This window comes from Harpia harpyja, chromosome 5 (assembly GCF_026419915.1).
Source record: "Harpia harpyja isolate bHarHar1 chromosome 5, bHarHar1 primary haplotype, whole genome shotgun sequence".
NCBI lineage: Eukaryota > Metazoa > Chordata > Aves > Accipitriformes > Accipitridae > Harpia > Harpia harpyja.
This window is the reverse complement of record NC_068944.1, coordinates 54059261-54071303: the sequence shown is the minus strand read 5'-3', so window position 1 is coordinate 54071303 and position 12043 is coordinate 54059261. Positions and strand designations below refer to the sequence as shown.

The following is a 12043-nucleotide window of genomic DNA, read 5'->3' as shown; positions in this document are numbered from 1 at the left end:
AGCGAGATCATTAGCGTCGCACAAGTCTGCCCACACCCGAACCTCCAGCACCCAAGACCCGAAACTGCAGCACCCAAGAGGCACCTGAACACACCACAGCGTTGGTCGGTTGATGAGAAGCGGTACCCGAAGGGTGGCAGGGAGATGCACAGCATCTCTCCCTGGCCCTCGCGTCCGCTTCCCGCGTGGAGTCCACAGCGAGGAGGGAGCAAAGGGACCCCCAAGCACCCGACTGCGGGGTGTCCCGCCCCGCCGCGGACCGCCCCGCGGGGGCGGGCTGGGTGCCCCCACGGGGCGGTCCGCGGCGGGGCGGTACCCACGGGGCGGGGCGGGCTGCTCCGGGCCGAGCCCGCCCGGGTGCAGTCCCCGCTCCGCGCCACGCCGCCGCGCAGTCCCCGCGCCGCTCCGTGGGCCGCCGGAGCCGCACGTCGGGCCGCCCTCCTCTTCCTCCCCTCCGCCGCCGCCTCTCGCTATGAATGCACGCCGGGCCCTGCTCTCCGCCGCCTTGCTCGCCAGCCTCCTCTGGGATTTACCTTGCTGCCTCCCGGCTTCCCTCCCCGCCTCCTCAGAGCTCGCCGCCTCCTCCAGGGGCGGACGGGGCCGCAGGGTGCCGCGGTCCCCTCGGGAGAACCGCCCACGGCAAGGGGGACACTCCGTGGGCCGGGCGCTGCCACGGGCGGAACCCCACGAGTACATGCTGTCTCTGTTCAGGACGTACTCCATCGCGGAGAAACTGGGCATCAACGCCAGCTTTTTTCAGTCGTCCAAATCCGCCAACACCATCACTAGTTTTGTAGACAGGGGACGAGGTAAGTTCTGGCCCCCCCACGCCCCTCACCGCCCCCCCGGGGCTGCGGGCCCCCCTTCCAACGGCGGTCCCCGGTGAGAGGCCGCCGTCCCGCGGAGCCTGGCGCTGGGGAGGTGGGGAGCGCGCTGCATCGGTCACCGGCGTTTCCCCGGCGTTGCAGAAAAGTGGATCTTGCGGTAAATTGTGAATCGCGTTGTTTTATTTTAAAGCAAACTGCCCCGCGGCCCTAAACCCGGACCGCCGCTGCCGTAAATGCTGCGTGCGAGAAACACGCGTGTTCGTCCCCGAATCGTCACGGGGTGGTGGGAAACACGCCCGAGCTTTGCAGGCGCACTTTGGGTGTAAAGGCAACCTTGGGAAAAAAAAAAATCGCTCTTCTGGTTTCTTTCCGTCTGCCGGAGAAAGGATTGCTCTTATCGCTGCGGCTGGAAGGCAAATAGAAAGTTCAAACTGACCGAGGGCAAACATTTGCTGCCTAAAGCTGCTCTCGCCTAGGGTCGCTTTATCGGGGTTACCTGCAAGAGCACCAGCCCCGCTTTGAAAGCGCCGGGGCTGGGTCGCAGCCGGCTCCGCTTTGCGGGGAGGCACCCCGAAGCCCAGGTAACTCCCGGCCCCGGGGCTCGGCGAGGGGTGACCCGGACTCGCCGTCCGCTTCGGGGCCGCGTCCTACGTCCTTTAAGCCTGAAGTGCGCGGGGCTGGTCCTCACCCATCCCCGGGCCGGGAGCGGCGCCGGGGGCCGCTCCCCCGGGCCCGCGGCTGCTCCGTGGCGGGGAGCGCGGAGGAGGGGAGAGGACGGGGCGGGCGGCGGAGCCGGGTGCTAGCCGGGCCCCAGGCCTTGCCCCCGCTCTCTCCGCGCAGCACCAGTTCCGCGGGGCTGCCGGGACCCCTCCGCGACCTGCAGCCCCGGCCAGGGCCCCGCTTTGCTTTCTCGCGTTGTTTAATCGCTCGCACCCGGGCAGCGGGAGGAGGTTTCTCGGCGACCTAGAGGGAAATTTCCCTTCCCTCAAGACGCTCCCGCCCCCCTCCTTTTTTTTTTCCCCCCATTACCCCGGTTTGTGAGCCATTAAGAACAGACTAATTAACAGGTTCTTAATGAAGGTAGTGCATTCTTTCCTTCTCCCCCCGCCACCTCCCCGATTTGAAGACCCTCCCTTCCGTCCGCCCCCCCCAGTCCCACCCCCGCGGGACCCTGCCCGTGTACCTGCCGGCGGCTGGCAGCGGCGTCCGGCAGCTGCCGGGAGCTGGGGAAGCACGCCGACCTCCCCGCTTCCCCGCCGTTTTAGGGCAAAACGCAGCGCCGGGAAAACAGCACGGCTGCCTGGAGCTACAGGAGCCGCTCGCTTCCCAAACCAAACCGAACCCAGACCAACCCCCCCCGCCGTCTCCCGGGGCCGGCAGCCTCTCCTCCCCGCCCCGGTCCCCACGGCTCAGCCCCTTGCCCCATCGCCACCCCCGGCTCGGGGGGGGTCCTCCCCCGCGGAGGGAGCTCGGCGGGGCTCTTTCCCTTCCGCCCCAGTGCCCGCTGCGCCCCGCTGGGGTCGGGAGGGTGCGTGGAAGCGCCCACAGTGGGTGCCCCCCGCGGTCGGGAGCGCCCAGCCGTTTCCGAGGGGAAAGGGGACACGGGGTTTTGCTTTCCGCCTTCGCCTTATGGGGATTGTTTTCTTCGTCGCTGTTAAAGGGGAGGGAAGGGGGAAGAGGACTCGCTTTCTAGAAATACGGTTTCGAAAGCTCAGCCCTCGGAAACGAGCTGGCTCGGTTTCCCCGCCGGAGAGGAAACGGGGTGCTAATTCTGCGAGCCGCGGGGAAATAGAGCCGCGCTCAAGATCATCTTATTCTTGATAACCAGAAGAAAGACAGTTAATTTAACAAATTTAGCTCATCTCGCTGCATGGGAGATTCTACTCCGGGGGAAGTGATTTGCTAACAGAAGTCCTGGTTTGATTAAGGAAAAGCCTCACTTTTCCCCATTGATTTTGATTTGATGTGTCACAGGCTGTGACCTTCTGCTGGACCTTCTGAGGGTTGCTTAGCATCAAGCCACTGATTGGAGTATTTCAACTCAGTGATCTAATTGAGTGTTCATGTCATAACATATCAAATATTGTCTAGTCTCCCATAATGAAGCGGACCAGCCAATGGCACATCACCAAAAAACTTCAAGAGAGCTTCCGTTCCTCTGAAGTGGTAGCTATTTTACTGCCCACCTCCCCGTGGGCTCCTAGCCCAGTTAATTGGCGAGCTGGAGTTGTGCTGATGATGAACAGTCTTTACTCAGGGAAAGCGGGGAAGGGGGTGTGTGTGTGGAAGTTTCTGTCAATTCATTTGCAGACAATATAGCTGCCCAAATTGACCCAATTAGATGGGCTGCTCTTTACCTAAGCGGCAGCTCCGGGGGAGACGGCGGTGGCCGTCCCTCCTCCTGCCCGCACGGCATCCTTCAGGACAGGATTTCGGGGGGGGACGGGACACAGCAGCCCAGAGAGGAGCGCGAAGCAGCTTCTAGTCCTGCCGAGAAATACCCTTCCCGCACGGCGTGGGCTGCTCTGCCTGCGTGTCCGTGAGAGCGTCCGGCGGGAAAGGCAGGTCGGCTGCCGGCTCCTGCCTGCAGCAGCCCCCGGCGGCAGCAGCCCCGAAGCCAGCCCGTCCCACCGCCCTCCGCAGCTGAGAGGGGCAGAGCCCTTCTGTGCCGACACCGACAACCGCTCCCCTTCCCCTCTTCTTTCTTCCCTTCCCGCTTGAAGCTAATAAGATCGCTTTCAGGCTAGCTCGAGACGGAGGAAAGCCACACTATTGCGTTATATATATATATAATTTCCCCCCCCCCCATCAGTAGAAAAAGAGCGCAGAAAAGGGGGAAAGGGTTTGCGATTCCCCCTTCTCCACCCCCTCCCGCCCCCCACTCGCTCCCCCTTGTTACGGTCGCAAGATCAGACAGGACCTAGCTGAATGTAGGAAAATTACTGTTGGCACATGAAGTAACTCATTAAAACGCAGATGGTGCTCTCGCTGGCCTCAGGACCCCCAGCATTGGAGCTCCACAGTAAGGCAGGACAATTAGGAGCTGCAAGGACTCCACTAGGCAGGGGGGAAAAAAAAAAAAAAAAAAAAAAGAGAGAGCGGGAGAGAAGGGAGCTATAAACAAGCAAATCCACAGCTAGCCAGAAGCGCGGCACGGCTCGGAACAAACCGAAAACAAAAAAGAAATAGCCGGGGTGCGAGGGAGCGCGATTTTCAAAGGGATCTCCGGTGGGAAGGGAATGCCACAAGGGCCGGCTGCCGTGGGTTCTCCTCCCCTTTCCCTTTTGTGTCCGCAGAGCCGCCCGCAGCCGCGGTACCGCGGCCGGGCTCCCGCATACGAAATGTTGAGCTCCGCGCCTAAGGGACGGGGAAATCGAAATGGGTCGAGATCGCCTCCTTTTTCCCTTCCCGTTTTCTTTGTGCAGTTTCGTGTTCCAGTTGAGAGGCAGCTGATTCAGATGGGCAGGGGTCCGACCATCGTTATTTTGCTCTTGCCATTAGGGTCGGGAGGGGGGTGAGGAGAGGGGGCAGGACGAAAGGGGGATCCCGTGTGCAGAAACTGGAAACGGCCCGGCTGTGCATGTGGCAGAAGAAAAGAGCGTAAATCCCACTCGAAGTTCATCTAGTGCAACATGTTTATGCAAAACAGCGGGTTTCTGGGTGGACCGAGAGCTGCAATATAGTGTAATCTGTGCAGCGCCTTTGCCCAGGCAGTGTTGTCGTTGGCAGGAGGAAAATGAAATATAAGCAGGGAAGTATTTTAATGGGGAAGGAGGGAATTCACAACTGTTAATTATTTGGTGACCTTGTATTCGATTTGTTTGAGCCCCTTATAAAAACACTAATGCAGACCAGACGGCCGGAGCGCGGCAGCGAGCAGCCGCTTCTCATCCCCGCCGTGCGCCCGGGGAAGGAGCGAGCGGCCCGGCTCGGCCCGGCCCGGCCCGGCCCGGCCCGGCCCAGCGGCGGGCCCTCCGCTCCCTCGGAGCCGGCAGCGCGGGGGCGGGCGGGGTGCGGGCTGCGGCTCCGCGCTGCCTGCGCCTGGGGAATATTTAGGGGTTTGGTGGGTCCCGTCCCCCCGCCGCACTGCGGGGGCTGCGGGAGGGAGCGGAGAGGAGCGGAGCGCGGGGCCTGGCCGCGGGCGGAGCGGCCAGCGGCACGTCCCCTCCTCGGAAGCCGCGGCCGCACCGCTCGCCTCTCCCCGTTGACAATCGGGGGTTTCGGAGGGGGTTTCTTTTCTATTTATACAGTTTGTTTGCGTGTTTTCTTTTGCGAAGGCGCGGGGATTTGCGCACAGCAGCGCGGCGGGACGGGGAGGGCGGTCTGCGGAAAGCAAAGCCCGCAAGCGCTGCGAGACGCAGCCCCCGCGGCCGCTCGGCGGCACAGGTAGCCCGGCGGCGAGGTGCGCGGCCGCGGAGCCGCTCTGCTAACGGGAAGGAGTAATTAAAGCCTAGCAAGCCATTCCGGTGGCTCCTTTCGGACCCGATTCTGATTTTTTAGTTTTAATTTTGCAATCCAGAAGCCCTCCCGCGGGGCTTGCTAAGAGGCCGCGTTTAAATTTTTTTTTTTTTTTTTTTTGAGGACGGTAGGACCGAGCTCTCCGCTTCGGAGCTGCTTAGTTTCCGCCGCCCGCGGGGCGATGCCGTGCTGCAGCCTGGGCTGGCCCCAACCGGGAACCGTGCGGCCCGCGGGGAGAAAACCCGGCGCAGCCCGGAGCCAGCCCGGCGCTGGGCACGGCAGCGGGGCGCCTCGCCCTCATTTTCCTCCTCGCTCCGTAGTCCTATAGAAAAAAAGCAGCCGATCGGAGAAATGCTCCTTTCCTGCGATTTCGGGGCAGGCTGGAACTGAGGTTGGGCGTCCTTCCGTGCCTGAAGTCTGGTTTATGAGCGAAAGGGGACGTTTCAGTCCGTGCTAGTTGTGGCCAGATCTGTATGTTGTGTTGCTGTGTCCCGGCGCTGCCACATATATCGCTCAGAAATATCCTCCAAAGCGTCCACTCGCTCCATTTCTTAGCTCCAAGCGCTGGGAATAGGCAGTCCGATTTTCTCAACACGGATACTTCGGGAAGAATGATTTCTCCTCGATAGAAGTATTTCGGGTAGCGAAACCGCCGCAAACGGGGAAGGGGAAGGGCGCTCGGTTAACATCTGTTACAGCAGGTAGAAACCCCCCAAGGAAGCCCCTCTCTGCCCCGGCGCATCTCTTGGGGCGATGACGACAGACGAAGGGCCCGGAGCCCGGCGGGATGCCCCGCGGGTGTCGCGGCGGTCCCTCTGCGCCCGAGGGCCGGGCGTCGCTCGTGGCAACCGGGGAGGCGGCGGTGGCAGCGGCGAGCCGGGGAGCGGGGCGAGGGCAGGCAGCCTTCCCGGCGCAGGTACGGTAAAGAGGTGATCAAAGGTATATCGCAGCCAGGTGCCTCCCCGCTCCGGGGTAAAAAAAAAAAAAAAAAAAAAAAAGAAGAAAAAAAAAAAGAAACCAAAATGGAAACAGCCCTCCATCAGCTCGCTGGGGTTTTGGCAGGATTGGGAACTCGTCCGAGGAAGGTGTGGTCTTTCCCGGTTACTCGATAGCGAAACGAACGAAACATTTAAATCTAATCACCCGGTGTAATAAAAAACCACGGCGAGGCAGGCGCTGGGAGACGCGGAATTGAAACCCGGAGAAATACCACACATGGAGAGTCAGCCCCTTGTTTCCACAGCTCGGGTAATGCTCCGAAAGAAATACCTGTCAGCCTTGCGACTCTGCAGACAACGTGTGGGCAGCCCTTCGCAATTACGGGGGATATACGTTTTAATTTCCAGATTATTGTTGAGCGAGCGCCTGCAAAGGGTCTTTAAACTGCAAATGTGCTTTTGGTTTGCGAGTTTAAATATGGCTTGAAAGAGAATTTGGGAATGGGAAAATTCTTCTTGAATGTGGTTTGGGTATAATTTGCAGTGATGTAAAGTTAAGATCTGAGCCCTGATGAATTGGCTGGGAGCCCAGTACCTGATCTGCCATGAAAAGGGAAACTTTGTGTAGCCTTCGTTAACCCCCGGCTCGCCTCAAAGCCCAGGCTGCCGGCGAGAAAGCGAGCCCGGGAAGCGGGAGAGGCTTCACACAGGGAGTTTAAGGAAACGTCCCAACCCGGTCATTCATTTAACCTCGGAGATGATAAAACCGCCGCCGCCGCAAAGCGAGCCCCCCCGGCCCGGCCCGGCCAGGCCCGGCCCGTGGGAGGGAGCAGGGGGCACGCCGGCTGCCCGGGCGCTTTGGGAAGGGCAGAGCGGAGCAGGGCTGCTGCCGTCCCCCACCGCTGGCACACGCTTAAATTCCAGCTAGACTACCCCCTTCTTCTCCCCCTCCTCCCCGCTCCCAATATTTTATCTTCGCCCGAAAAAATAAACAACGGAGAGTCGAAATAAAACTAATACTTACCGCGTAACTAACAGTCATCTAAATTAACGTTACAAATACAAACACACCTCTCCGGTGCATTTTCTGCAATGTGGCTTTCCCCAGCGCGGTTGGATGTGAGATGACTTTGCTGCTCTTCCCAAATATTTCGGTAACGGGAATAACGGTAATGACAGCCTCAACTGGCCTGAGAAAAAGGCAAGATCTCGACCTGGCTGTTAGAAACCCCGGATTTCACCCCAGCCGCTGCTCGGGTTTAAAGGAAAAACTGAAGGGGACAAGCCCCGATCCGTGTCTGCTCCTCACACGGAGGGAGAGGGACAGCCAGGGTGTCCCCACGCCGTCGCCGCTGCCACTCTTTGTGTGCTGGGAAGGCGGCAGCTTCGCTGGAACAAAGGGTCCCCAAACCAGACCCGTCTCTCCCCGGTTTGTGGAGGCTCCGGAGGTACCGCTTTCCCTCCCCGCCCTCCGCTCCTTTTCCCACCCTCTCGACTGCGCTGGAAGCGAGCCAATACTGGTTTAGGATTATGTATTCATCTGGAATTATTAGGTTACAAGAGTGAATAAACAGCGTTTATCTGATCGGATTCAAAGCTGCTTATTTGAAACAACCGGCAGCCCTGCCCCTTTCGGGGAGCGGAGCGGGAGCCGGCAGCTGCAGGAACCAGTGGGAGTTTTCCAGCGCAGGGTCGGTACTGCCTAAACACGGCTCGGAGACCCGCTTGCCCGGGGACACATTTCTCTGCCACTCGGCCGTGTCCCCAGGGTGCCATGCCACCGAGCCAGCCGGAGCGGCCGTGCAACGCGTTCAACCTCCGCCAAGCCGGACCTTCAAAGGAAGCTGCTGGGGAGCGCGTTGTAGGCGCACCCCCTGAGCAAGCCTCTGACACCCACCCGCAGGACCGGAGCTGGCTTCCCCCCGCCCCGCCACATGACAGGGGTCTGCAGCCCCTTTATAAACCGCTTTCAGCGGGGGGGGGCGCGGGGAATTCATCCTCTCCCCGCTTCCCTTCCGTCTAACCCGCACGCCTGGATGTCACTCCCGAAGGGGCCTTTTCCCCGCGCCGCAGCCACCTGCCTGCGTGGGGGTTCCCGGGGGAGGGGGAGCGCGCTGTCACCTCTGTGTCCCCCCCATCCCCCGGGAAAGGGCTGCCCTCTCTTTCCCCTAAAGCCCGGGCGGTCGGGCAGTGCTACCCTGCTCCTGCACCCCGGTAGGGCTGCGGGAGACCCCAGGGCGGGGGCACTGGCCCGGAGTAGGACGGGGAGGGAGGGTGTGTCTGCTCCGGAGGGACAGCGGGCTGGAGGCAGCGCTCCCCCCACCTCCACCCTTTCGCGACAGGGAGTACCAAACAGGGCAAGCATCCCCCTTTGAAACCAAGCCTGACGTCACCCCCCCAAGCAGAGGAATGGGTTAAAAGCGGAGCTGTGCCCAGGCCCGGCTCTGCCCACACCCTAAAGCCCCGAGGTAGGGGCAGGGGAAGGCGTTGATCCGGTTTTCTCGACGGTCGCTGGAACCGTTGGAGGAAGGTGGGAGGCAGCACGGCGGGGCCAGGAGACCCGTCTGCGCCGTGCCGGATCCCCGGGCATCTGACAGATGCTTGGGCGCAGGGAAAGCCAAAGGCGAGGAGGAGGAGAAGGAGGAAGGGGACCCGCGCGTTCTTGCCCAAGGGATGCACATCCCCTTCTGTCTGGAGCCCCCAGTCCTGTCCGGGACTCCCTTGAAGAAGGGGACAATGGCCCTTGAACTCTCCTGAGCTGCCAGACCCTCCTCCCGCCACCTCAGCCCCCGGCCACAAGCGTGTGAAGGACGGAAAAACACCGCCAAACCCACAAGGGACCCACGGGCCAAACCCTGCTCCGTCCTTGCAGCGGTGCCGAGACCGTCCAGCGCCCGTAGGCAGCTCCCGCTGGATTTCACTTTTCTTTCCAGCAGATCGAGAGCAGCTGTTGTCGTCACCTGGGGCTGTGACGACATTTTTGGGGCTGTGTATGTGTTTTTTGCAGACTCCCCCGCCACCCTCACGAGAGGGATGCGCTCGGCCGGCGGGCAGGCTCCGCCGTGGGCTGGAGTGGACTCCCAGTCCACACTCCATCTCCCTGTTGGCGTCTGGGGGAACACGCAGCAGCGCAAGGCGACTTTCGAGTATGCTAATCTGCACTGATTAACTGCATGGTAATCCGCACTGATTTTTACTTTGCCGTGGCGCTTCTGAAGGTCTTGGTTGGCATAAATCATCCCCTTGTCCCTCCTGCCCCCCAAGGAGGTTGCCCCGGAGCTGTCAGGTAGAGCCGAGGTCGTGAAATGCACTGACTAGGAATTGCAATGACCTTTGATATCAATAAATAACAGGGGGCTGTGCGTTTCTTTAGTCTCCGTTTCTACCTCTGGAGCAGGCTGAGTTTGGAAAAGCGGCAAGGGGCTGCTGAACAGAGGCTCCAGTGACACTTTTACTATTGAAATCTACACAAGCTTTACTAGCTTCTGGGGAAACCCAGGGGCTTTGGGAATTTTTGTATTTGCTGGGTTGTAAACATTTTATTGGAAAGCAGCTCGGGGGAATCTGGTTTGCTTTCTGCGCTGCACTTTGTACACCAAAGTGTCAAAAAAGAAGTCCAGGTTTTTCTCTTGAAGGAGAATATGTATGTATATATATATGTGTGCGTAACGTATATGAACACACAAACACTGCCAGTCCCACATTGCTGGCGGGGCTGACGGGCAGAGGATGTGCGTGGAGCAGGGGCTGCCTCTGGTGCGGGAGAGCGGTCTCCTCCTGTCTGGTGAGGGTCCTTCTATACCTCCTCTTCTTCCACCTCCTCTTCTTTTTTCTCTTCGCTTCGCTTCTCTCTTCTCCTCTTTCTCTTTGCTTTTTTCTTCCTCCTTCTCCTTCTCCTCTTCCTCCTCCTCCTTCCCCCCGCCCTCCCCCGGGCCCGGCTCGGGCCCGGCTGCCGGCGGAGCCCCTGGTTCCGGTCCGGGGGCGGGCCCGGCCGGGGGACGGGGGCGAGGCGGGCAGGCGCGGCCCTGGCCGGGCAGCCGGCGGCCCTGCCCGCCCTTCGCCGCCTCGGAGACCTCTCGGCAGATGCCCCCGAGCGCAACTGACTGTAATTATTTTTTATCTCGCAGACGATCTCTCGCCCGCTCCCTTGAGGCGGCAGCAGTATGTGTTTGATGTGTCGACCCTCTCCGAGACGGAGGAGCTGGTGGGGGCCGAGCTGCGGCTCTTCCGCCGGGCCCCCCGCGGCCGCCCGCCGCCCGCCGCCCCGCTGCACATGCAGCTCTTCCCCTGCCTCTCGCCGCGGCCGCTGGACGCCCGGGCCCTGGACCTGCGGGCGGCCCCGGCCGCCGGCTGGGAGGTCTTCGACGTGCGGCAGGGCCTGCGGGAGCAGCGGCCCTGGAAGCGGCTGTGCCTGGAGCTGCGGGCCTCGGCGGGCCGCGGGCCGCCGCGCTGGCTGGACCTGCGGGGCCTGGGCTTCGGGCGCCGGACGCGGCCGCCGCAGGAGCGGGCGCTGCTGGTGGTCTTCACCCGCGCGCGGCGGCGGAGCCTCCTCGGGGAGCTGCGCGCCGAGCTGGGCGCGCCGCCGCCGCCGCCCGCCGGCCGCCGGCCGCCGCCTCGGCGCCAGCGGCGCACCGCCTTCGCCAGCCGGCACGGCAAGCGGCACGGCAAGAAGTCCCGCCTGCGCTGCAGCAAGAAGCCGCTGCACGTCAACTTCAAGGAGCTGGGCTGGGACGACTGGATTATCGCCCCGCTGGAGTACGAGGCCCACCACTGCGAGGGGGTCTGCGACTTCCCGCTGCGCTCCCACCTGGAGCCCACGAACCACGCCATCATCCAGACCCTCATGAACTCCATGGACCCCGGCTCCACGCCGCCCAGCTGCTGCGTCCCCACCAAACTGACTCCCATCAGTATCCTCTACATCGACGCGGGCAACAACGTGGTGTACAAGCAGTACGAGGACATGGTGGTGGAGTCCTGCGGCTGCAGGTAGCGGGCGGGACGCCCCTCGGCGCCAGCCGGGGCTGCGTCCGGCGGAGATGCGGCGGCGAGCGGCGAGCGGCGGCGGCCCGCGCCCGCCCGCAGCGCGGCTGGGGCGACGGGCAGCGGCGGGCGGGCGGCGCGGGGCGGCGGCTGCCGGCGGCGGCGGCGGCGGCTCGGGCAGCGCCTGCGCGCCGCTGCCGCGCGGGGACGGCGGGAGCGGGCGGGGCGGGCGGCCAGGCCCCCGCCGCGTCCCTGCCCCGCTTCCCTTCCCGCCCCCCGGGGTTTATCTGGCGATCTGTCCTGCCCCCCCGCCAGAGGTGAAGGCAATTCACCAAGTACAAAAAGAGCCGGGGGAGGGAGGGGGAGCAGAGTGACCCTCTCTCTGAAGTTGCTCTCCAGAGGGCTGTTTCGCTTCTGCCCTCTCTCTTTCACATTCCTGCAAGTTTACCAGCCAGAAGTAGCCTACGCCCTCCCCCCCCCAAAGGAAAAAAAGAAAGAGAAAAGGACATTAAAAAAAAAAAAATTGCTCGAGATTGTAATTACCAGTTAGGTTTTATTTTAAGACAGCAACGAAAAACTGTGAAAAGCGAAGTGTTACAGAAAGCACAACCTGGGTGGATGGGAAAGGAAACTCCTTCGGATTTCACGAACGGTGCAAGGATGCCATTGCCAGATCTGTAGGTAGCTCTAGCTCGGCAGCCCTCGCAACCTGCAGCAGTATTATACGCAAATGTTGTGCTGGAAAAGGCGTTTTGTGTAAGATTTCTGTTTCTTTCCCGCCTTTGGTCTCAGCTGCGGCTTCACCTGGGGAAAGTGCACTTCGAAGCATGCCTAGCC

The 12043-nt window shown here is 61.8% G+C and overlaps 1 protein-coding gene across 1 annotated transcript; it reads left to right on the top strand.

Annotated features, from left to right (window-relative positions):
• Window positions 1-362: 362 nt before the first annotated feature.
• GDF6 (growth differentiation factor 6) lies at window positions 363-11312 on the top strand. The gene is made up of 2 exons (XM_052788466.1): window positions 363-809; window positions 10351-11312. The coding sequence occupies exons 1-2, from the start codon at window positions 473-475 to the stop codon at window positions 11214-11216; spliced, it is 1203 nt and encodes a 400-aa protein (XP_052644426.1). The 5' UTR covers window positions 363-472; the 3' UTR covers window positions 11217-11312.
• The last annotated feature ends 731 nt before the right edge of the window (window positions 11313-12043 follow it).

Excerpts from the sequence above, each read along its gene's own strand:
- GDF6 (XM_052788466.1), top strand. The coding sequence starts at position 473 with ATGAATGCACGCCGGGCCCTGCTCTCCGCCGCCTTGCTCGCCAGCCTC. Across the intron at positions 810-10,350 it reads TTTTGTAGACAGGGGACGAG|ACGATCTCTCGCCCGCTCCC; the intron begins GTAAGTTCTGGC and ends TTTATCTCGCAG.